Source organism: Solanum verrucosum, unplaced genomic scaffold, assembly GCF_900185275.1.
Source record: "Solanum verrucosum unplaced genomic scaffold, falcon-dt-bn FXZP01000199.1, whole genome shotgun sequence".
NCBI classification, from domain to species: domain Eukaryota; kingdom Viridiplantae; phylum Streptophyta; class Magnoliopsida; order Solanales; family Solanaceae; genus Solanum; species Solanum verrucosum.
This window is the reverse complement of record NW_026020049.1, coordinates 1,141,392-1,168,757: the sequence shown is the minus strand read 5'-3', so window position 1 is coordinate 1,168,757 and position 27,366 is coordinate 1,141,392. Positions and strand designations below refer to the sequence as shown.

Below are 27,366 nucleotides of genomic sequence, written 5' to 3'. Positions count from 1 at the left end.
GAATTCAAACACCTCTAATCATAATGGATACAAAGGCAAAAATCAGAATCCCAAATTCAACAAAGGAAAAGGTCTTATGGATGATATCCATGGTGGTTGTTGTTCAGGAGAAGAAGGGCACATAGGAACTCATGCTGATACAGGTCCCCAATTAACAAGAGAACAATATACTCAGTTTGTGGAGTTGTTACAACAATTTCAAGCTGAAAAGGACAATGCATTTACTATTGGTAATGTGAATTTTGCAGGTATGATAGCATGTACCTCCACAATTGATTTTGGCAAGTTATCATGCATATGCTCTCACAATAAAATTGACTCTTGGATCCTTGACTCATGAGCCTCTAATCATATGACCTTTCACATAACATTCTTAACTACTTATCTTCCTTGCCCCTTATTAATTACCTTATCAAATGGTTACAAGGTGAAAGTTGTGAAAATTGGTAGTGTGGTACTTGCATCAAACATTGTTCTGCATGAAGTGTTGTATATGCCTTCTTTTAAGTACAATCTTGTTTCAATTAATTGCCTTTCAAAATTCATACCTAAAAGTATTGTGTATTTTTTCTGAATCCTCATGCATTCTGCAGGCTCTTCCAATGAAGAGGCCTCTGGTGATTGGTAAAGCAAAAGATGGACTATATTTTTTATGTTCTAAGTGTCTGATAAAGCCCAATTATCATGGTGCTACATGTGCTACTTCAGCCACTTCCACTTCTGGTTGTGTGCCAAGTCAAGATGTTTTCAATTCTAAGTCTCAAGATTTTTCAATGTTAAGTCTGTTTCTTTTCATTTTCGTTCATGTAAACATAGTACATGTGCTCAACATTGTATTCTACTCAATAAAATTTCTGTTTTTTCTGCTTCCTTTATGACTCGTGCTTGTGATGATATGAATGTGTTATGGCATAATAGACTTGGACATGTACCTTGTGTGAAAATAAGGGAGATCAAGTCTATATCTGAAAATTTTTCTGCCAAACAACCTTTTCTTTGTAACATTTGCCCAAAGGCAAGGCAAGAAAGACTGCTTTTTCCTCACAACACTCATACCTCTACTAAAATATTTCAATTGTTACACATAGATCTATGAGGTCCATCCATATGATGACACATGATAATTGTAGTTATTTTGTCACACTTGTTGATGATTACAATAAGTGTACATGGACTCAGTTAATAACATGTAAAAGTAACACCTTAGTAGTTATCAAAAATTTCATGTACATGGTTGAGACCCAATTCAACACTAGTGTTCAGACCATAAGAACTAACAATGGCCTTGAGTTTGTAAATGCAGAAACCTCAACTTTTCTTACAACAAAGGGAATAATTCATGAGAAAACCTGTCCCTACACACTACAGCAAAAGGGGGTGGTGGAAAGGAAACACAAGTACTTGTTAGAAACTGCCAGGGATCTTCGTTTTCAATCCAAATTGCCTATCAAATACTGGGGTGAGTGTGTGTTGTGTGCTACATACATCATCAACCGACTTCCTACTTCTCATATGAAAGGCAAATGTCCATATGAGTTGTTGTACAAAACTAAACCAGTCTATTCCCACATGAAAACGTTTGGTTGCCTATGTTATCCAACTCTTCCAAAACCTCATAAGGACAAATTCCAAGACAGGACCACACCCCATATCTTCATAGGCTACCCTTTTGGATCAAAATGCTACAAAGTTCTCAATTTAACTATAAAAAAGATACACATTTCCAGGGATGTAATTTTAAAGAACACATTTTTCCTTTTGTTGTTCTTCCTAATGTCTCTTCTTTTCCTTCTGTCTTGCACTATGTGCCTTTCACAGATACCATGCATACTGACATTGAATCACCAACTGTGCAACATGTTGAAAATGATGTACTTGAAACAAGTGACCTTCCATCTCATACTTCACCTAATCATGTAACTAATTCACATGTTACCATTCAACCCTCTAATCCTGAACATATTGCCTCCAGCAAACCATCTAGACCACATAAATTGCCCACATACCTTCATGATTATGTTTTGTCCAAGACTATGGCTAAACAGTTACAAAATTCAAATATTTCCCTAAATACTGTCTTCTCCAAACACCAACATGTACCACCTGAAGTCTTGGCACTTGAGAGTCAAACACTTGTAAGAAATGTCAGTAATGATGATGAACCTTCTTCATATAGGGAGGTTGCTATGAACCATGCCTGGCAACGAGCCATGACATAGGAGTTTGAAGCATTACATACAAACCACATTTGGGATCTTGTTAATCTACCTAGTGGCAAGAAGGTCATAGGATGTAGGTGGGCTTATAAGGTGAAACACAAGCTGATGGGACTATTGAGATTCAAAGCAAGACTTGTAGTGAAAAGATACACCCAAAAGGCTGGGGTTGATTATACAGAGACATTTACAACTGTAAGAGCTTTACTAGCCATAGTTGTAAAGAAGGGCTGGAATATATTTCAGCTTGATGTAAACAATGCATTCCTTCGTGGAGAATTACATGAAGAGGTATATATGGAGGTTCCCTAGGCATAGTAGTGCACAAGCCAGGGATGGTATGCAGACTAAACAAGTCCCTATATAGTCTGAAACAAGCCAGCAGACAGTGATATGCCAAATTAGCTGAAGCCTTGTATGTAAATGGGTACACTCACTCATTGAATGACTATTCTTTGTTTCATAAGAAGTCTGAAAATTCTAGCATTTTTGTTAATGTTTATGTAGATTATGTGATTCTAACAGGCACAAGTGTTACTGAAATTGAGGAACTCAAAACCTTCTTCCATGACAAATTCAAGATTAAGGACTTTGGAGATTACAGTATTTCCTTGGGATGGAAGTTCTTTACAAAGATGATGGTCTTATTATCTCTCAAAGGAAATTTGTTCTTGACATGTTAAAGAGTTACAAGGTTGCAAGCATAAGCAGTTGTACATCCCCACTTGACCCTGCAGTAAAGCTCTATGCCAAGGAAGGAGATCCTTTGTCAGAACCATTGTTTTATAGAAAGCTTATTGGGAAGCTGAATTTCTTGACTAACATTAGGATGGACATATCATACAGTGTACAACATCTCAACCAATATATGCAGGACCCTAGAGAACCACATTTACAAGAATCTTTTCATATACTAAGGTATCTCAAGGCTGATCCCACTCCAAAAAATTTCATGTACACGGAACAATCATATGATGTCAAAGCTTATTGTGACTCTGATTGGGCTACCTACCCTAACACCAGGAAGTTAGTAAGTGGTTATATTGTTTTGTTAGGCAACAGTCCACTCAGCTAGAAGTCCAAGAAACAAGAGACTATATCTTTGTCTTCAGCAGAAGCAAAGTATAGAGCTCTAAGGAAAGTTCCAGGTGAGTTAGTATGGTTGAGCAGATTATTAACAGAACTCACATTGCCATTGCTTGTACCTATTGAAGTGTACTGTGACAGTCAATCTGCCCTACATATAGCTCGAAACCCAGTGTTTCATGAACGCACTAAGCATATTGAAGTTGACTGCCATTTTGTGAGAAATTTGCTTCAAATAGGCCTCGTTTCCTTGCATCACATAAGCTCTGATAATCAGCTGACAGATATATTAACTAAGACATTGATTGGAGTAAAACATTCTACAACATTAAGCAAGTTATCAGTGTTCTCCACACCTCCAACTTGAGGGGGGGGGGGGGGGGGGTCTTATTAATTAGCTAATTATAATACTGGTCTGATTAGTTAGTTAGTATAATCAATTAATTAGTTAGAATAGTTAATTAGCCAGTTGTCAATTATGTTACTTTTTTGTTAGTGTGTTAACACACTAGTTGACACTTTACTCATTGTATAAATATGTACTATCTTCATAATGAAAATAAGTTAATTGGTCTTCCCCAATCTGTATCTTCTTCTCTGATCTCTTCTTCAGTTGCGTCTATGGATGATTAAGCCATGGTTATGGAGCGTTCTTCACATATAGGAAGGTTAAACAAAAAATTGTAACCTTTCTTTACGAACACAATTCTTAGATATGGATTTTGTGCTTTAGGTTATTTTGAACGAGTTGGAATGGCTAGACCCCATTACACATTGTAGTTCTATTGTTAACACAATATAATGTTGACTATATATTTTCTTATTTGGTTGATGACCAGTCTACGAAAGAATTTCATTGTGTAATAATGATTGGGTGATATAGCTATTTTCAGTTGTATATTCATTTTTTCTTTGCTTTGAAAATTAACAGGACTATACACTACTTTGCAGGTGTTAAAATAGACTTTCCTGGAAATATACATTAGCCAAATTAGTCAAACAAGCAACCATTAAATATCCATTAATTATAAATTCTTAGTGAGGAACAGACTAGTAGTACATTCTGTGTGTTTTGTTTTCTTCTGAAAAGCAGATCAATTTTTTTGTTGGAAAAAATAAACAAAAAAACTCAATCTAAACTGATTTATGGCAAAGAATATATATTTCTCATTCAAAACTACTTTTAAAAAATCGGAATTTAGCGACAGACAAATTTGGTAGCTAAACAACAAAATTTGTTGCCAATTTGACATATTTTCATTAGCTAAGAGCAAAATAGCGACAGATCAGCAACGAAGTTCATAAATAATTTCCCTTTAAGTAGTTAAATATAATCATATAAGCGGTTGAATTTCATTTTCTTACCAATGTTATTACAACCTCTCATCATCATCAATTATGTGTGCCAAATTAAATGGTAGCTTCCTCCTAATTAAATTGTAGGACGGCAGATGTAAAGTAGTGATTTTTTTTCACCAATATGAACACCACATAGAGCACATTCTACACCATTTTTAACCAACTTAAAGTAACATTTTCTGTAATTTAAATTAGAAGATCTAGAAAAAGATATAATTATAAATATGTGATGAAAAAGGAAAATTTATTTAACATTTCATCAAACCGCCAAATTTGTCATTAGATTCCTCAAACTATAAAATGCATCTACATTGCATCAAAATAACATAACTCGGAATTTATCAAAATTAGTGGGAAAAAAACTAAATCCACTTAAGTAGCGTTGAGAAATTTAGAAGAGGGGCTAGGCTTCGGATAAAAATATATTGTAATGGTTTAAGGGGTTTAAGAACGAGGAAGAGAGTGATTTATCAAATTATGTCACTATAAGAACATATTCGATTCAACTAAATAACGTAGGATTGACACATAACGAAGGACAAATTTTATAAATTCTGTGTACTTATAAAAGACATTTTTAACTCTTTTCTCTTATATTATATTATTAAATTAATGACCCTTCAAAAAAGGTCACATTCTGTATTATTACCCGTTAACATATATATAAAATACGTCTTATTCAGAAGAAGAAAAAAAAGGAAGTCCATTTTCGTATGCAACTTGTGTTAAAATAATATTCACTGATTTAAAAGAAACATTTTTCATATATTATATTGTGCTAAAAGTTACATAAGATCTACTTGTAGTATTCTCAGTATCCTACTTCTCTCTTAGATTATATAAATAGTAGTAGTAATTATTTCACCTAATCTGTTGAAATCTGAACAATTTCGATTCAGATGTGTCCATCTAGTAAAATAAAAAAGATCTCAAGTTTTTCCCCTTGTTAGAGGTTACGTTCATATATTGTTTATAATATTTACTTCTCAATTTCACTTTATTTGTCATAATTTGATCCGGTATAACATTTTTAAAATTTTTTATCTTATTTTATATTATTTTTAAAAAAAATTGAACTTGTGATTTTAAATATTTCATAGCATTTGTATGACCATAAAAAGTTCTAATTAAAAATATACCAACATACAATTTATTTAACCAATTAATAAAAAAATAAGAGATTGAGAAGTATTGTAACGAGCCAAAACTCGGCACGAATTGTTAGTTTTACTTTTGAACTATATATATATATATATAGGGGTGTTCATGGTTTGGATAAAAACTAATCCAAACCGAAAACCCAAACCAAACCGATTAAATGAACCGCTTTAATTTGAGTTTTGGTTTGGTTTGGTTTTAGATTGTTAAGAACTGATAGTATTTGGTTTGGTTATGATTTTGTTCAGAAAAAATCGAAGAAATAACCGAACCAAACCAACAAGTTATATACATAAATTTTATTACTATACATACATAATATATTATATTCATAAACAATTTTAAAGATTTTATATATGTTTTATCAAAATTTACTTATAATTTACTTATGAAAGAAAAAATATCCAAGGTGAGAACATTTTTCTTATTGATTTCATGTATATGAGTGTCTATGGAAATTCTTTGTGGGACTGAAAATGTCATTGTCTCTTCCTTCTATGCCAAAATAGTGAATTTTGAAGTTTAATTCAGTAAATTCAATTATCGAAAGTTCTGTAATGTCAGTCATTCTAACTATTTTTTGGTTTGAATTGATTGTTGTCACTTTTTTCACGTTTTGAATGAATTGTTTCTTTTATTTTTATATATGGTTAATAACTGAATAACCGAACCAAACAAAACCAAAACCGAAAACAATCAAACCGATAAATGTATATTATATTTGGTTTGGTTTTGATAATTTTAAAACCGATTAAATTGGTTTGGTTTTGATTTTGACCAATAACTGACCCAAACCAAACCGTGAACAATATATATATACACTTTATTAATTGAACTTAAATAAGCCTTAGATCTTGCACATGAGTGAAATACACCTCTAAATTCTTGTCAAGTGTAGGGGTGTTTTCAACACTTCTCTCGATCTTTTATTAAAAAATTTGTGCTTCTACAAAAATTTGAGGCAACTTGCTATGTCATGTGGCAATTCAGGAATATATCAAAATTATCAATAATTTAAAAATAAAACTAATAATTTACACTAAATTCAGAAATATTGTCGATACTTCTCTCATTATTAAATAGATTTTAGAAAAAGGGAAAAAAGAAGCAACCTAGAAATAGAACTCTTGGTGGAAGAGATAAGACTCATCCATCAATACCCAATTTTTTTATTGAAAAAAAGAAAAACATCAAAAGAGAGAAACAAACAAAGCAAGCACCATCACTCTGTTGTCCCACATGATTTCTTTGAAATAATAATATTATAACATAGTAGTATTTAATTTGTCTATAACAGTAAACACTAAAAATAAAGGTTTATAGATTACCCCACATGATGCTTCCTCTCTCCACCTTAGAAGCCTCATAGGAAACCTCTTCCCAATCCTCAAATTTACACTCTTTATAAACAACCCTCAACACACTCTTTTTTTCCACTCAACTCACAACTTTACATTCCTCTTCAGTTCCATTTTTAAATTCTAAAAAAATGGGTTCTCCACAAGAGACTTGTACTTCACTTGATTTGATTAGGCAACATCTTCTTGATGATTTTGCTTTCATGGAAAACTATTCCCAAAGTTGTGAATCTGTGGACAAGAGTTGTTTCTCTTTTGAAACAACTCAAAGTTCAAATCTTGATGATATATCAAGCTTCTTTAGTGCTAGTTCAAAAACAGAGTATGATGGTTTCTTCGAATTTAAGGCAAAACCACATGTTATGAGCTCGAAACAGAGTAACTTCAAAGAACGCAAGCCATCTCTGAACGTTGCGATACCCGCGAAACCTGTTGTGGTACAGAAAGTGAAAGTTGAGAGTGAGAAGAAGCATTACAGGGGAGTTAGGCAGAGGCCTTGGGGGAAGTTTGCAGCGGAGATTCGTGACCCAAATAGAAAGGGGACTCGGGTTTGGTTAGGAACCTTCGACACTGCAGTGGATGCGGCCAAGGCATATGACAGGGCGGCGTTTAAGCTTAGAGGCAGCAAAGCAATATTGAATTTCCCACTTGAAGTTGCTAACTTTAAGCAACAAAATCATGATGATGTTGAGATTAAAACAGCAGGGAGTAAAAGGGTGAGAGAAACAGAGCAATTAGTTATCAACAAGGAAAGGAAAATAGAAGAAGAAGAAAGAATAGTCTCAACAGCGGCAGCAGCTCCATTAACACCGTCAAATTGGTCGACGATTTGGGATGAAAAAGGTATCTTTGAGGTACCGCCACTGTCACCATTGTCTCAGCTTGTAATGATATAATTTGGGATTATATATAAGTGTATTTGATGAATATGCACCTGACTATAAATAAAGTCTGAGGTGAATTAGGATTAGAATGATGTGTCTTTGGATCTTCAATATTTAGTAATTTCATTGATTAAGCGTTATTTAATGTAAATACGCAATCACTCTAAAATTTGTTCATTTTATAATATGGAAATCTTAAAGCATAGACATTTATATGAAGCAGCTTGTCTCTTGCACCAATTTTATTAAAACTATTTTGTGGACTTGTAAGATATTAAGTCCAAGTGGAAGGCTATCCCATAATTCTATCTCCAATACAAATATCAAATTTTATACCAAAAAAAAATATTTTTTTCTCTCTTCATTATTATATTATTATTTCTTATTTCATTTACATTTTTTTATTTCATAAAACAAATTCTTTCTAAAACATTCACCATATATATTATTATTTTCTTTTATAATCGTTATATTTAAAATTATTTTGTACCATAATTTTTTAAATAAATATAAATTGCTAGCAAATATTATACATTATACATAATAATGGATAATACAAATAAAAGTGAAATCATTAATGAAATACAATTAAATAAATATTACATAATTGAAAAAAATATTTTAAATTCTACATAAATATTCAACTTTCAAGATCACTACGATGCTCCCATAAATGCTCTATTAATGTATTACGTAGTTCAAAATGAGCAATGTTTGCATTTTTTATTTTTGTGAAGGTTAATTGTAGTTATCTCCAATTATAATTTATAGTAGAATTAACATAAATTTCATTTTTTTAAAAAGTCATATATAGAAAAATTATTTTATAAGAAAGCTAAATTTTATATCTAAAATTAATATTATAAAAATATTACATAAAAAATAATTAAATATACAAGAGATTTAATTAAAACATACAAATTATATAATGTTTAATTAAAAGTTTGTATAATGAAATAATATTAAAATATTGAAAAAGTGAATTGATATGATGAATAGTGTTACATCAAATTTGGTGTAACACTATTCACACACCAAATTTGGTGTAAAAATTGGTGTGGGTGGGAGCTCAAAACATCAAATTTTACACCAAATTTAGAATTTGATGTAAAATTTGGTGTTGGATTGGAGATGGTCTTAAGGCATAGTAACAGTAAAAACTGTTAAGAAGTCCCACATCGGCAGAGGGATGAGAATTTGGTCTCCTTATATGGACTTGGACAAACCTTCTCTCATGAGCTAGCTTTTGAGGTTAAGTTAGACTCATGTGTCATATCATTACATGGTATCAGAGCCAAACACATCACAATTTGTTGTTCACCGATGTTGGGCCTCCATTCACCGGATGTCGGGCCTCCATTTAGAAGTGTTCACGCTCAAGTTGAGGTTTGACCGTGTGGGGGAGTGTTAAGAAGTCTCACCTCGATAGAGGGATGAAAAATTGGTCTTCTTATATAGACTTGTACTCATGAGCTAACTCTTGGAGTTGAGTTAGGTACATTTGTCTTATCTTTACAAAAACAGTGCATGGGATTGTAAGGAGATCGGTGTGCTGAGCCTTCAACGGAACATATAAGAGTGATAAGATATCACGCTCGGAGCATATATCCTGCACATTGCCTGCACTCAGAATCTTTATTGATCCAAGTAGATTCTTGGTCTGACTTACTATTATATTGAGAGCTATAATTATGTGAAAGTTAGTTAAAAATTTAAGATCTTTATAATATGAATATGTTTCTAAAATAATGGTGAAAATTATAATTCAATTGACTAGTCTATGAAGCCTCTAACATATTGAAGATAAATTATTGGAAGAAGATCCCAGACCTAAATACTCCATTAATAATATATATGAACAACAAATCTGCTAGATAAACTGGAGCCATGCGAAAGTAAAGAGGTCTCATCAAAATTGGATGAAAGTAATCCTAGTGATGCTTCTGATGTCGTGAATACCTAAATCTGCATCATAATATAATGTTTCGCCAAATGACATCAATATATAAAATGTACGGTATATAAAATAATTGAATGTAACAATAGGCTAAAATTGAACATATTGAGTTGAATGAATAATTGTGAAGATAGACTGAAATAAAGTTAACTTGATAGTAATGCATGTATGTGTACATTAACAACAAAACTTTATGACTAAAAATATGCATCAACAACATACTGAAAATAATACAACTTTACTTTTTTTGAAAAGATTTTCTAACCGACAATCATCACGTGAGTTTCATGATGATACAACGTTTTACCTATGTTGTCAAAGTCATCCTATACCTTGTCAAGATAAAAGATAAACTTAATTAACTAATGAATCTAATTACTAAGCCCTCTGTAGAACTTCTTGAAAAGTCGCCTGAATCAACGACACGCCTATCCTATGTTGATGACACATGTGAACCCTTATCCACTTGATACTCAATATCAGGTCCTTTTCCCTAATTCTATAACAACAAATGTTGTCTAATTCAATTAAGTAAAAATTAGGCAAATGACATAGTATAAGAAAGAAATTACTTCCTTTCCCTACTCTTTTATTAATTATCAAAAATTTCCTTTTTTAGTGTTTTTCAGATACATAATATAGCAGTGTGGATACTTAATATAGCAGCGCGGATACTTTAATTAATAACGGACGGATACTTAAATTATTAAGTTGTTAGCAGCACGGATATTTAATTAACGGGCGGATGCATAATATAGCAGCGTGAATATTTTAATTAATAACGGGCGGATACTTAAACTAATAAAGTATCCGGTTAAGTTGAATTGAGGAAAAATAAGGGATTTTTATATTTTAGTAAAAAAATAAGAAAATATTGAAAATAGATAAAGAAGTGTTGTGTATTTAAGTAATTTTTCCTTCAATTAATTTGTCTGATTATGTATACTACTAATTACAGGTAAAGGACAAAAAGGCAACAACCTGGATAATTCCCTATAGTTGATAAAAGGAAACAACCTTTTGCAAGTTGAATGAATATGGTTGATTGCCTTATTGGAGTTGACGTTGAATGCAAGTAAAGGTAGAAAATGGGTGGGTTGACTGAACTTGCTAGGATCGGAATGAATTGAATTAATAAATAGATGTGTTATTGATCCGTTTAAAAATTATTTGAGTGAAATAAATTAAAATATGAGTCATAATTCAGCATGTGCGACTCTTACTAAGTTTAATATTTTTTTTTTGTTCTTTTATCTTTTTAGCATCTTATTAAATTATTGTTTTTGTATTATGATTATATGTAACATATCAAATAAAATAAAATATTTTGTCATTTTTTTATTAATTTAGATTAGATATCAGTCCAAATTTTGATGGACTGAAATAGATTGGACTGAGTTAATATATAAAAGTTTCTTACATACTGTACAACTAAAGAAATCAACAAAAACGGTCATATATATATGCAATGTATCGATATTATATAAATAGTATATAATCATGTATATATGATGTATATTTATATGTCATAAATGTATATACATCCATATATGTTGTTGATACAATATTTATAAATTTGCGGGCTACTTTTTTTCAATTCGAGCCAACTCAAATCTCCTTTAAACATCTCAAAATTTAGATAGGAACACCTTTCGATGTTTTTGAGCCTTTTGATATATTATTCACTTGAAACGATTCATGTTTGTGACACGTCAAATTGTAAAATCAAACTTTAAAGAAGCTTTAATTGTTGAACATTGAGTCTCTTAATCCTGACCAACTCAAAACCTCCTCTAAAATGTTCAAAATTTTAAATATGAGCTCAAGGAAGGAGGAGAATGGAATGAGTAAATATCTCAAAAGGTCACTCAACTGTGAGAAATTGTGTAACAAAGTCATTCAACTTTAACTTGTTTCAATAAAATCACTCAACTTAAAGGTTTTCCTCTTATAATATCACTCAATCAAATTTATCATTATAAAATAGAGCAACTTACAAAAATGACTATATTTATAGGGTTATTAAAGTACAATAGCTATAAGGATGGTATTTATAAAAAATGACTACAATTTCACTTTTTTTCTAGCTATATTATTGTATATGTTTTTTATTTTTCTATTTTTCTATTTATACACTAATATAGTTTTAATTACAATGAACTAACTAAGGAAACTGTATTAATTGTACAAATTCAAATTAGTATCTTTATTTATAAAATTTAAAGTATTAATATATCAAGGATACAAGTATTTGTAAAAACTTAATGTATTAATATATTAAACAAGATAAAGTATAACAATTTAGCATATGAACACGATAATTTGAAAAATGAATACATTGTTGTTAAACAAAAAATGAATACACCAATATAGTATACATATGAATACATTGTTGTTAAACAAAAGATGGATATATTTGACAATACATAAACAAAAAAGAAATGAAAAATAATAGAATGTGTAGGTAGCAAAAGTGTGCAAGTATTCGGCTGTATAAAAATGAAAAAAACCAACAAACGTCAATCTCTTTTTGGTCAAGTTTTTCTTATAATACTTGAGGCTTGGTATTGACTCATGTATTTGTTTATAAAAAAAATTGTATTAATGTATCCAATTATACTTGTATTGCCTAATTAACCTTTCAAATTCGATAGATTATATATCCAAATATATTTGTATTCACAAATCACCATTTCAACTTATGTTAATATTAGAATACAAGTATCTATGTATATAACTATTCTACTATATACAAATTTGACAATCACACAAACCTCAATCTCTTTTTGCTCGTGTTCTTCTTGTACTACTTTTTTTTTTTTTATAACTATAGCCATTGTAATGTAGAAATAAATAATTCTTCAATCGAAAGCCTGTAAAAATAGATGCAATATATATGTATACAAATATGATCTTCATAAAAACGAGGAGAAAATCAATTAAGCGATATCTAATGAATTCAAATTACAAAAATTGCTCCTAGAATCATCAAAAAGATCTTAAATTGGAAGAAATTTGGGAGAAAAATACAGAAATTTTGGGGAAAATGCATAAGTATCCCCCAGCCTATACCCGAAATCCCAGAGACACACCTAACCTTTACTAAGGTCCTATTACCCCCCCCCCTCCCCGAACTTATTTTATATGTAATATTCTACCCCTTTTTGGCCTACGTGGCACTATCTTGTGGGCCCAGCGCATGTTGACATTTTTTCCAAGGATAGTGCTACGTAGGCCGAAAAGGGGTAGAATATTATAGATAAATTAAGTTTGGGGGGGTAATAGGACCTTAGTAAAGGTTAGGTGTGTCTCTGGGATTTCGGGCATAGGCTGGGGGGTACTTATGCATTTTCCCGAAATTTTGTGATATAGGAAGATTGATGAATGGGAAAGTATTAATGAGGGTAAACATGGGGAATCACCATTTCACGAATCACCATTTTAATTTGTGTTAATATTACAATACAAATGTCTATGTATATAAGTATTCTACTATATACAAATTTGACAATCAAACAAACTTCAATCTCTTTTTGCTCATGTTCTTCTTCTATTTCTTATTATAACTATAGCCATTATAATGGAGAAACAAATAATTCTTCAATTGAAACCTTATAAAAGTAGATAAAAATATAAATGTATACAAATATAATTTTCATAAAAATGAGGAAAAAATTCTATTAGAAGATATTTCTTTTCCTCAAAGACAGAACCAATGGTCCATTTTATTAAACAAAAGGAAATGATACAAACTTGGTTTCAGCCCAAGTCAAAAAAAAAAAAGAAAAAAAAAAAAAGAAGAACCAAACATAACAAGATAGCAAAGACAAAATAAAATAAAAAAGACAAAAGCTCTAAAGAACCATCGGAGAAATGAGAGGTCACCGGAGAAGATGATGAATTCAAATCACAAAAAATGATCCTAGAGTTATGTAAAAGAATCTTAAATTGGAAGGAATTTGTGGGGGAAATATAAAAAAATTGTGATAAAGAGATATTGATGAAAGAGAAAGTATTAATGAGGGTAAATATGGGGACCAATCACATAAAACGTGCTTAGCATAATTAATTATGTGTGTAATAATAACTTTCCTATTTAATATTTAATAATTTCCTATTTATTTATATATAATTAACTTTGCTATTTATTGTGTAATTATATCCATATAACATAAAAAAAATAAAATTATAGCTATTTATCTTTAATGTATATTGATGTTTGCCATATTCTGTAGTTTTTCCTATAAAATATGAGTAAAAAATTAAATTATTTTCTTCTGCCATGTAGACATGAACTCTATATAAAATAAAATTTAAAGACCCAATAAAATTCTCTATTTCTTTCTTTTAATTTCTTTTTCCAAGAAAATTTTATTTTCTCCACTCTCCAGATCTTCGATGAAGCTAACATGCACTGTTTCTAATTCTTTAGTATCATAACTTTAAATTCAATTATGTATGACCATTGTTAATTAAATCTTTCCTCTTTTCCTAGGAACTTTTTAACAAATGGAAAAAAATTACGGTGCCTAGACCCAACATATGTTACGATCAAATTATTATTTAACTATTTTTCTTTTATGTTGATTAAGTAGTGTTTATTTGATTCATCCAACTTGACTTAGCTGAAAAATAAGCCACTTCGGTTAAGATATGAGATTGATCTGTTGAAACATAAATTTAAAGAAAATTAGTGAAGAAGCGTAGAGTGGGGAATACGGGTTTTAGATAAAAATTATGTTGATTTGTGGTGGGTTGGATGGGTGGGTCCTACATAAAATATGGGTCTTTTTAAATTTTATTTTATTAGTACAGTTCATATCTATCTTATTAAAAAAAAAATTAATTTGTTACGTCATATTTTTTTATGATAAATTTGAATGAGTGATTTTATAAAAAAAAAATTGTAAGCTGAGTGATTTTATTGAAACAAATCAAAGTTAAATGACTTTGTTATACAATTCTTCATAATTGAATGAACTTTTGATATGTTTACTCAGGATGGAACGAAGAAGGAGGAGGAGAAGAAGAAAAGAAGCCAACCAAAAAATGTACTTTGTTGGCCATAAATAGAGCCAAATGATTTTTTTTGAGTTATTAATGATAATTGAGTTATTTTGGATAAAAAAATATAATTTGATAAGTATTTCGTTTAATTTATCAATAAATAAGTGGGTTATTAAATAACTTAAATTTTTATATATAAGATGAATTATAATTTAATGGACTAATTTTATGAGGGCAAAGATGATGGTACGTTACCTATATTATTATTTGTATTATCTCATACATTATATTTTGTAAGCGTTAATGCCGTTGAAAAGTAGGTTTCGAAAGGAGCAATAAAGTCAAGTGATGGGTCCCTTTTTGCCTTTGGTCAATTCACGTGTTATGTTTTATGTTTAATTGCGGCTTTCCTGTTCTTATATGCGTCATTTTAATTACTTAAAATTATGTGCAAAAATAATTTATAATATATTCTTACAAATGAATTATTTTCATTTTAAAAAAATAATACTCCCTCTGTCCTTAATTACTTGTCTATTTTTTGAATTGACTCCACAATACCCACCACAAACATCATTGGTACAAACAATTTTATTTCTTCATGAACTGAACACCCGCCTCAGAGTATTAAGGCATAGTACTTTCGCTCTCTTTAACCACACAATAGACACCTCCGACCAGCTTTCTGTCCTTTCCGAGAAGATAAAAAAAATAATCATTTTTTATTCTGATGGAATCGAAGAGGTCGGGTGGGGATAGAGGAAGAGGAATGGAGAAATGGTTGATTTCATGGTGGCATACGAGTGGCTTTGTGAGCAAGATGAAAGGTGGAGAGAGAGAAATGGAAAAAATAATGAAATTGGAATTTGATCTGTTTTTTTTATTACTTTTTCTCCTTTTCACGCAAGTTTGGGAGAGTGATCACACTTTCTTTGCCATATCATCAAAAAGGAGATATTAATTTCACTTGAAATGAGTTAAGGGGATAAAGAATTACCCGTAAAGTTATAGTGCTAAATTAAGTTATGTGGACAAGTTCAGAAGGGTTTTTATGTATTTACTCTAATAAATTAATAAGATAATTATTATATTAGCGATAAATTAAATCCTTATTTAAATAGTTATGTATGAATGTTTTTTAAAATGTTTTAGATCTATGCATTAACTAATATAATAATAATAAAAAAACGTTACTTAAAATTAATTACAAGTAAGCAAACAAAAAGACCAAAATAGCACATTTCAGCACTTTGTTTCAAGCAGTAATCTTTAAATATATTTCAATACTTCCTCCGTTCTAAAATAACTATCTTGTTTCGCTCTTTGAAAATCAATTTACCTAATTTTTAAAGTTTAATTAGAGTAGACTAATTTGTTATTTTAAAATTAAAATTTAGATATTCAAAAGTTATACAAAAAGTATAAATAAATTTCAATTTTTTCATATCAATATGATATAGAAATATATCTCTTAAAATGTTGATCAAAGTTCATATTGTTTGACTCTCAAAAAATAATTTTGACAAGTATTTTATCGTTTTAAAATTTACCCAAATGTCATCCATCTTGTGGTCTTAATTGTGGAAAATTAAAATTATAAAGTAATCTAAAAATAAATAAAAATATTATCAACATATCTATTGTCAAAAGTAATCTTCTTGATGATGATGTTGCTTTCATGGAATATTACTGCTCTAACACTTGTTTATCTTTTGAAACTACTCAAACCTCAAAAACAGAGTTTGATGGTTTTTTCGAATTGAGGCAAAACCACATGTTATCAGTTCGAATTCCCCGAAGCAAAGTAACTTCAAAGAACACAAGCCATCTCTGAACGTTGCAATACCCGCGAAGGCTGTTGTTGTAGAGAAAGTGGAAGTTGAGAGTGAGAAGAAGCATTACAGGGGAGTTAGGCAGAGGCCGTGGGGGAAGTTTGCAGCGGAGATTCGTGATCCGAATAGAAAGGGAACTCGGGTTTGGTTAGGAACATTTGATACTGCAGTGGATGCGGCCAAGGCATATGACAGGGCAGCGTTTAAGTTTAGAGGCAGCAAAGCAATATTGAATTTCCCACTTGAAGTTGCTAACTTCAAGCAACAAAATCATGATGATGAGTTTAAAACAGAGATAAAGTCATCAGAGAGTAAAAGGATGAGAGAAACAGAGCAATTAGTAATCAACAAGGAAAGGAAAAAAGAAGAAGATGAAAGAATAGTCCCAACAGCGGCAGCTCCATTAACACCGTCAAATTGGTCGACGATTTGGGATGGAAAAGGTATTTTTGAGGTGCCACCATTGTCTCCACATATGAGCTTTTCTCAGCTTGTAATGATATAATTTGGGATTATATATAAGTATTTGATGAATATGCACCTGACTATAAACTAATTAGTCTGAGGTGAATTAGGATTAGAATGATATGTCTTTTCGATCTTCAATCTTTACAAATTTCATTCATTAAGCGTTATTTAATATAAATACGCAACCAATCTAAATTTTGCTCGATTCATATTTTATGATATGAAAATAAATATGTAACTGTCAATATCATTAGTTTCTATTGATCAAGTTCTTGATAGGCCTAGCTAGTTGTGTTTATGATTGACAATCCACTACAGAAGAACCAAGTCTTAACTGATTTACACAAGTTTTATGCACGTAATGAAAGAACTAGGTCCTTCGCAAATGAATGGAGCCCATATAGATTAGACGCGACAAAGCAAATTCCAAGTGCATGAACAATTGCATATATGCAATGTGTGGATTAAAAAACAAGAATTCGACATAAAAATATTGTCATATTTGCAAAAAGGAAAAAAGTTTTAGGAGATAATGAGTGAACGTTGAAACAAATAAGGGAACCAAGTCCAAACAGGATTGAATTTCTTAACCAAGTTTCGATGAGTTTTGGAGCAAGAAGACAATAAAAAATTGGCTATCACTATTCCTGTACAATACACCACATTGATGTTATTATGTTGGATGCTATTTGCACAGATACAAAATTTATTTTTGATAATAACATTCATTGTGATATTCAGTTGATTAGTAAAAGAACATGTTCTTAAGGAAGTCGTTGCTTTAGTTCTTGATTTGATTATGTGTGATTCTTTTATTTGTGAGTATCTTATAAACCTATGTCCTTTTTATACAAGTACTAGTAAAATCACCCGTACCTCGCACGGGAATTTCATAACACGGAATTTATAAAATAATACTTAAAATATATCTTTCGTTAAAAGAAAAACACTATATTATCTTACATACAAAATTAAGTAGTAATAAACATTAATAATGTAAAGGAGGATGATAATTATAACATCTTATCATTTATCCTTCAATCAATCATCTTTAATTTGATTTTATAATTTATTCTTTTGCTTTCAGGAAGTGTTACTATTTGATATTTTTGGGAATCAAATAAACATCAACCGGAGATATTAAATTTTCTAATAAATAAATAATCGTTGGTGAAGGGATAAATAAATTTTAAAAGGCTGAAAAAAATGAACAAATATTTTAATTCTAACGTGTAGAAAGTTCAGTCCTACCTTTGTTTTACACTTATCATTTTAAAGTTTCTCATTTAAATGTATCATAAGTAATTATTAAAATGTAAAATTAAAGGGAGAATGTATCATATTGGACAACAATTCAACTTATTATATATACTTGAAAGGAAAAAATATTACACAAATCTATTCAGTTTGTTTGGGTGTTTTTTAAAAATCAACATACTAGAGTGATGAAATTCAATTTGAAACTACACTTCTATTCCAATCACAGTGTCGAGAAACACATCTATTACTTCAAGAAAAGTATTTACAACTTGCAGTAAACTTGAGAATCTATCCATAATTCATATTGAATATGAACAATTAATTTATTATGTAATTGTCTACGTCTTTGGGATTAAAAGAGGCTCCAGTCTAGTCATATTCCTCTATAGGTCGTCCGGCACATCCTTGAACCCATGTCAAAAGTTTATTAATTCTTGTCTTCTTTTTCTGGCAACAAAGTATAAAACATGTACTCAAAAATAACAATTGATAACATAAGCATAAATTAATGACTGTAAAAAAACACAATAATCAGTAACAATAGAATGAAACATAAAGGAAAAAATCGAGTCCACTGAATGCATAGTGTCCCCTTAAGAAAATATTCCCCTCTAGTACCCGAGGTTTAAAGGAATAGATCCTCTTAGGAACGATTTTATTCACCAGTGTATTGATACAAAAATAATAGTGTAGTGAGCCACTCAATAGGAGCAAAGTACACGAATATTTAATTGTGGAGAAGAAGAAGAAGTTTAGAATTTTTGTTGTTTTAAATTGAGAGGAAATCTCTCTATTTATAGACAACAAAGGATAGTGTGAACAAATGTATATTGTGCCTTATCGGAAAGGTCACAACTCTTTGAAAAAGTTACAACCCTTCGGAAAGGTCACAACCTTTCATAAAAGTCACAACTTTTCATAAACATCGCAACTCTTTATAAAAGTCGCAAATTTTCATGAAAGCGGAAGGCTAGTTTTGGAAATAAATAATTAAAAGAGAATCCTAGTTTGTGGTGGTGCCATGTAGGCAGGCTTAGAGTTCTTTTTTTTTATATATATATATATATATATATATATTATATGATATGATATGATTGTAGTAGGTGTTTGAGGGTTAAAGTTTTGCTTTCTACTTTCTAGATCAGTGGAAGAGTCTTGAAAGGGATTGTTTCAATTGATTTGATCGTAAGTGAAAAGTACCAAGTAGTTTCTTTGATTATAGAGTTGTATTCTAAAATTATTGAGGTTTTAATGGAGATTTGATACAATTCCTACAAAAATAGGTCCAATTTCTTACTTCCTTAAGTAAGGTATTTTTCATGGTAATTTTTTTTTATTGTGTATATTTCCGCAATTTTACTTATTGTTTGATGACTTACAAGAACCTGATTCTTTAGCATAATATAATGTATAAATTATAGGAACCACATATTATAAGTACTAAATAACATCATATCCCTTTTAGTTTTCTATTTACCGAAAATCCCTTAAAAATGATGTTTGTGGGATACATAGCGTTGTGCACATGATACATTAGGTTTGATACATTCCACATAGCGAGATACATAGCGTTGTGCACAGGATACATTAGGTTTGATACATTCCACATAGCGAGATGCATAGCGTTGTACATGGAATACATGTGGGATACATAACGTTGTGCACGGGATACATAGCGTTTGATACATAGTGGGATACATATAGCGTTGTGCACGGGATACATGCGGGATACATAGGTAAATAAGGGATTTTTGAAAATTTTGAAATGAGTAGGGATAAATGAATATTAAGGTAAGTAAAGGAGTGTAGTTAAGTAATTTGTCCTAATATAATAGGTGATAAACATCCTCAATTTAAAATTACAAGAAAAAATTATGTAAAATTAGCCGCAAAAGAATTACTAATAATAGGACAAAAGGCAGCAACCTGGATAATTCCCTAGTTGGTAAAAGGAAACAACCTTTTGCAAGTTGATTGCCTTATTGGAGTTGATGTTGTATGCAAGTATAGGTGACAAATAGGTGGTGGGACTCCGCTTGAGCGAGTCAGAATGAATTGAGTTAAATAAATAAGTGAGTTATTAATTCGTCTAAAAGTTATTTGGACTGAATTAATTAAAATGGTGATGGGAGTTGGCTGAAAAGGGGGATTGGGGTGGGGCGGAAATGGTGGTGGGGGATGACTGAAGCAGATGAAGTGAGGGGAAGAAGATGACTTTTTTAAAAAATTATTATTTTATATTTTTTAAATTTAAATATGTTGTTCACTTGCCTTTACATGCATGTGGTTACACTTTCTCACCAACTCATTCATCTTAATGTCACATAAGCATGATCAATGATCAGAGGGGTTAAATATATTTTGTTTTAATAAGTTTAAGGGTTCGTTGATAAATGGTTAAGTAGAAAGAAGATTTCTAATACAAACGCATACAAGTATAGAGATCCATCAGATTATTTCGTATATAATTAATTCATGATAATTATGATGTTTGCAATGCAAAAGTTTAAATACACATAATTTTTCCTCAAATCCTTTTTCACATTCTTTTCACTGTATTTGTGGAAGATATTTTGTAAATAAATAACCCCGCTTCTCTGTTTTTTTTAAAAAAAAATGTTTTGTTTGTCTAATTTTGGTATGATTCATTTAAGAAAAATAAATTAATGTTGTAGTGTTTCACGGAAGATGTGTATAATGTATCAAAATGTTCTTCTATCTTATGATTTTAATGTCATTTAAAAAGTTAAAATTAAAAAGTTCCCAAACGAATAATATCTTTTGAAAAAAATAGATCAAAAATAAAATAAAACGAACAAAGTGAAACGAAGTAGGTAATTTTTTAATAAAAATTATATACATATTATTATTAACATATCAAATCAAATAACACGTAAAATATAATTTAACATAATTAACACCAACATTACTAATATATAACTATTCTTATATTTGTTGGGTCACGACAAACGACCCCTTATTTTATTATTTAGTGAAGCAATAAACCTATGAGAGGGACTAGGATTTTGTATTAAAGCGCAGGATGCTTCGTTTCTCCACCTGAGAAGGCTCCTATGAAACCTCATCTCTTCATTTCTTCTCTTTATAACCCATCCTCCACACACTCTCTTTTCCACTCAATTTTCTCTTCAACTTTGAATTTGAACATAAATAGTTTACATTAATTACTTTCTCCAACAGTGTTTGATTAGAAGAAGAAAAATGGGTTCATCACCACAAGGAACTTGTAGCTCACTTGATTCCATTAGGGAACATCTTCTTGATGATGATGTTGCTTTCATGGAATATTACTGCTCTAACGCTTGTTTCTCTTTTGAAACTACTCAAACCTCAAAAACAGAGTTTGATGGTTTTTTCGAAATTGAGGCAAAACCACATGTTATCAGCTCAAATTCTCCGAAGCAGAGTAACTTCAAAGAACGCAAGCCATCTCTGAACGTTGCAATACCCGCGAAGGCTGTTGTTGTACAGAAAGTGGAAGTTGAGAGTGAGAAGAAGCATTACAGGGGAGTTAGACGAAGGCCGTGGGGGAAGTTTGCGGCGGAGATTCGTGACCCGAATAGAAAGGGGACTCGGGTTTGGTTAGGAACATTTGATACTGCTGTGGATGCGGCCAAGGCATATGACAGGGCAGCGTTTAAGCTTAGAGGCAGCAAAGCAATATTGAATTTCCCACTTGAAGTTGCTAACTTTAAGCAATTCCAAAATGATGATGATGATGATGATGTTGAGATTCCACAGCCGGTGAGCAATAATAATAAAAGGGTGAGAGAAACAGAGGAATTAGTAATGAAGAAGGAAGTGAAAATAGAAGAGGAAAGAGACGTTGTTACTGCGTCACCATTAACACCGTCGAATTGGTCGGCTATTTGGGAGGGTGGAGATGAAAAAGGCATTTTTGAGGTGCCGCCACTGTCTCCACATATGGTTCCCAGCTTCTGATGATCGGAAATCGAACTACTCCACAAAAGTAATTTTAATTTGAAATGTCAGTCAGTATTGGGTAGATGAAGGATAAATATATGGCACCTGACTCTAAAATGTCTGAGGTGATTTGGTGGGTTTAATAGGATATGGATAAGATCGTGGGTGTGTCTACGCTCTGTATTTTAAGGTTAAAAAATCTGTTGGATTGATTTATTCATTTTGTATGTAGTGGAAGTATATAAGATTCAGCAAGAAGTATATATGTATGCGTGTATAAATTTATTACCCCAATCTAGTAAAGATTTATAAATAATTAATTTTGTGTTTGGAAGCAAAAATATGGCTGATAAACAAATTGGCACAATATTGTTGATCCTAAACCATAATGAAATCTTGAACTGGGACATAAATGGATAACCCGAGGGTTGGAGTGGTGATTCAAGGGGCGACATCTAGTACAATCCAAAAAACTTGCTTGGCTGCTTGAAGTTAAAACACCTCCAACTGAAGTCTTCATACATATAATATATATAATAAACAACTTTACTATCAACAGTTAAATGTGATCGGATTAATAAAATTCCATAGCCTATATAATACGCACCCATGCACCATTCTGATTCAATTCAGGATGTGAAACCTAAAAAATATGATGGTACTATTGATTCTTATTGCCTACAATTAAGTAGAGACTAGATGAAGTGCTCGTGGATAGATTCCAAGAAGAAATTAAGAAAGAATGTTATTCTCAAGAATTTCAGTTGATTGAGCCATAATGACTTCTAGTGATAACCTGAATATACAACTTACATGTGTTGACAAAACTTATATACCATCACTCATACTTCAAAATATGATGCTAATATCATTGTCAAATTATTTGTATCCATAGAAATTTTTACCAAATATTTCTTTCTTTGTATACTCCAACAAGTCAACAACAGTGCTAGAATCACAAACTTTGTACATTCATAATACGGAAAAAGGTCATATTTGCTCTTGTACTCTTAGAAAATGGTCTCGTCATACTTTTTTGATATGTTTGCCCTTACCATCCAACTATGGGTTCATATTTGCCCTTGGAGACTAAAGGGCAAATATGAATCCATAGTTGGATGGTAAGGGCAAATATATCAAAAAAGTATGACGAGGGATAAATATAACCCTTTTTTAAGAGTATAAGGGCAAATATGACCATTTTCCGTTCGTAATATGAAGCCATTGATATGATCTCATCAACTTACATTTTCTACTACTATGATTGCTTTAAAGCTACATTTCAAAGTTGTGGAATTCTAAGTAATCCGTATTATATTCAAGATATAATTTAGGTATGCAAAATTTCAAACACGTTTATCAAGAAACTGGCCAATTGTAATTGGTTTATCTCTTTATCATTGAGCACTTGCCTAAACAAATCTAACTATTCTTGAAATAATAATAAAAAGAATACCGAACCAAATAAGTGTTGATGAAAATAAATATTACTATATGACAATTGGATTCTTTTCATACTATGGTATATGAATGGAGAATTACTTTTCTTGTATCAGTCTAACATTTTGAATTATCGAAAGGTGAATAAATTAAACAGTTAGGAACTTATTATAATTTCAAAAAGGAATTATGACTAGTCAGAAAGATATGAATGCAATATTCAAGTTTAGCGACCACTGACAAATTAATGAATTCATGATAGTGATCTAGTCATGTTTGTATATACTCCCTTCCTTTGGATTTAATTTCTATTTTTACTTAGTCATTTTTAACGAATTAAAAAAAGGATAATTTTTTTTCTTATTATATATTCTCAATTTATTGACATTGAGTAAATGTCTTTAAAAATATAATGAGTAAATATTTTTCAAATCTTATCAATGATAAGCTCAGTATATCAGTCGTTATTTTCTTAAGGGAAAAAGGATTGATATACCTTTCAAGGCCTTAACTTTATTATTTAGAACTGATATACCTCTTGTTATGAAAGTGACTCATATATATCCTATAGTTATACAAATGGTTCACATATTTTCTTTTTCTCTAACGGAAGTGAAAAAATTAATCTTAATTTATTATTTTAGAATAATATAATCCATGTTTCAAAGACTAGTTTAAATTTATTATTTTGATGGTCAAATTATGTTTCACTAATTTTCTTGTAAAATTTATTATAGATATCCCAATTTTTTGTTTTACAAATACAAAACTAAATTACAATATAGCCAAAAAAAATTAGTTTTAAAATGTTTTCTTTACACAAAAGAATGAAAGAAAAAAATAAAATAAGAATAAGAAACTCAAATAATGATAATCAAAGAAATAAAAAAATAATTTATGTATATAAAAGATTGAAATATACCTCAAACTTTGCTGGAAGGGTCATATATATATATATATATATTCTTACATTATTTTTTTTAAAATTAAAAGTAAAAAAATAATTTAAAACTAATTTTTTCATTTCCGTTAGATGAAGGATATATGTGAGCTCGATAGGAATATATGCGGGTCATTTGTATAATGGTAAGAGTTTATATAAGTTACTTTCATAACAAGTGGTATATCAATTCTAAATAGTATGTCAAACCAAAATTTAATAAGTAAATCCAAACCGAAAGAGTGTATATATAGGAAGGTAGCCTCTCTAGACACTTCCTTTTCCATCTTCAACACTCATCTATGCTCTCTTAGTTCAAGTTTTGTACTCAACCAAACAAATTAAATAGAAAAAGTATGACAAGCAAAGAAGAAGAGAAATTAATGTTACAACTCATAAGCGAACACCTCCTTCATTCACTACGACCCATTACCCTTTTTCACCTCTCATTACAAACCCGATAACTTCATTCTAAGCCCAACAACCAGCTCTGTCGGATCCAACCCGGATCGAAACATTACCGGGTCGGGTTATGGATCTTCGACGGCCAATGAAGGAAAGAAGAAGCAGTATAGAGGGGTTCGGATCGGAGGCGACCATGGGAAAAATATGCAGAGGAGATAAGAGATCCGACCCGGAAAGGCTCACGGGTTTGGCTCGGAACTTACGAGACCGACGTAGATGCTGCCAGAGCTTACGATTGTGCAGCTTTTAAGCTGAGAGGAAGAAAAGCCATCCATAATTTCCCGTTCGACGTCGGGAATTTAATACCGCCGGTGACAATTGGCCGGAAGAGGAGAGTAGACGGGTGATGTAGTTAGTTGAGTGGTTTTCATTTTACTCCGTTTGCTTTTTACTTGTTATAGTTTAACTTTACACACCTATTAAGAATGTTAAGAAAATAATTAATAATATAAGTATTTTATCAAATTATCTTCTAGAGGTATTAGAAAATAATTTGAAAAATAAATATTTAATATTGAAGGTAAAAATGAAAAAAAAAATTATTGTCTTTTCTTGATATTGAAAAATAAAAATGAACGAAAGGAATAAAAAAATAAAACTCAAATCAATTTGTCGGTTTTTTTTAAGTTCATAAATAAACATAGTTGATTTGTGTTCTTTTCGGTATTTTAATATATATTTTCACTTCTTCTCTTATCTTCATTCTAAAAAGACTAATTACTTAAACTTATCACTATGACGTATTCTGATTAAACACTTGAATGTCTGATAAAGTATTTTTAAATACTTTTGATTTAAATTTTAAATAAATAAATTAGTCACTTAGGGCTCGTTTGGTGTGAGGGATTAGAAATAATAATGATGGGATAAGGAAATAGTGATGGGATAAAAAAAAAATTATGTTGTTTGGTTGGCAAGTCCGGGATAACTTATCCCGGGATTAATAATTAGTACCGGGATAAGTTATCCCTCCCCATGGGTGGTATAGTAATCCCGGGATAACTTATCCCGAGATAGAATAGGTAAATGACAAATATGTCCCTTTAAATCCTTTTTATATATCATTTTTTACATTTATGTATATTTACATTTTTTTTAATACCATGTATAATAATATTTACTACTCCTTATTTTTATGATAATTATACATATTTTTCTATTAAAAAATTATACTATATAAATATAATTTTTATTTATGAATTTATTTGACTAATTCTTATGTTTATTTTATTTTGATTTCTCATAAATTTTCTTCTCTTTAATAAACTTAAGAGGAAAGTTCTATTTTTAAGCTAAATAAGAAAAAAGTTATATTTTTAAATACACATGGTACTTATCATGGGAATACATAAACAAAAATATTTAAGTTAAAAAAAATAAAAGTTTTATTTTAAAAAATGAATAACTAAAGCTCACAAAGAAAAATTTAAAAAGTTTAAATAAAGTGAAGGGTAATTTTGTAAACAAACAACTTGTTCTTAAAATTTATCAATATATATTATTTTGAATATAACAAACCAAACACTCAATAAGAAATAATCCCAGGACAACTTATCCCATCATAACTAATCCCAACATAACTTATCTCAACATAACTTATCCCATCATAACTCATATTCAAACCAAACGACCCCTTAAGGTATATCACCTACTATAGCTGTATATATTAGCCTTGATGGTCGGTAAAACCTCATGTCATTTTTAATTTGATATTAATCTATAAAATAAAAATAAAAAATATTTTATATAATTAATTTATCTATATAATAAATGTGGAGATATGACAGTATTTTTTTAAAATTTGAATTGAAACTGTTAGAAAATATTTTATCATATGTTCAATTAGAACCTCCAAATAACATTTTGATTTAAGAATAATAGGATAAGGGAATATTTCTCTTTACTAAACATTAATACCTTATACTTACAAATGCTAACTACTAGACACTAGTCGAACTACTATTGCAATATTATATTTATGAGTTCAAATC

The 27,366-nt window shown here is 30.4% G+C and overlaps 2 protein-coding genes across 3 annotated transcripts; both read left to right on the top strand.

Annotated features, from left to right (window-relative positions):
- Window positions 1–7,277: 7,277 nt before the first annotated feature.
- On the top strand, window positions 7,278–17,535 carry LOC125823185 (ethylene-responsive transcription factor 5-like). Of its 2 annotated transcripts, XM_049502605.1 has the most exons (2): window positions 7,278–7,608; window positions 16,880–17,535. In XM_049502605.1, the coding sequence occupies exons 1-2, from the start codon at window positions 7,309–7,311 to the stop codon at window positions 17,360–17,362; spliced, it is 783 nt and encodes a 260-aa protein (XP_049358562.1). In that variant the 5' UTR covers window positions 7,278–7,308; the 3' UTR covers window positions 17,363–17,535. The 2 variants fall into 2 exon arrangements, with proteins under 2 accessions (XP_049358562.1, XP_049358563.1); XM_049502606.1 differs by lacking the exon at window positions 16,880–17,535 and having other exon boundaries at window positions 7,278–8,255.
- Window positions 17,536–21,635: 4,100 nt separating this feature from the next.
- On the top strand, window positions 21,636–22,667 carry LOC125823186 (ethylene-responsive transcription factor 5-like). Its single transcript, XM_049502607.1, has one exon. The coding sequence runs from the start codon at window positions 21,808–21,810 to the stop codon at window positions 22,546–22,548; it is 741 nt and encodes a 246-aa protein (XP_049358564.1). The 5' UTR covers window positions 21,636–21,807; the 3' UTR covers window positions 22,549–22,667.
- The last annotated feature ends 4,699 nt before the right edge of the window (window positions 22,668–27,366 follow it).

Coding starts and splice junctions, on each gene's coding strand:
- LOC125823185 (XM_049502605.1), top strand. CDS start 7,309: ATGGGTTCTCCACAAGAGACTTGTACTTCACTTGATTTGATTAGGCAA. Junction 7,609..16,879: donor TTGCGATACCCGCGAAACCT/GTTGTGGTACAG, acceptor ATACCCGCGAAG/GCTGTTGTTGTAGAGAAAGT.
- LOC125823186 (XM_049502607.1), top strand. CDS start 21,808: ATGGGTTCATCACCACAAGGAACTTGTAGCTCACTTGATTCCATTAGG.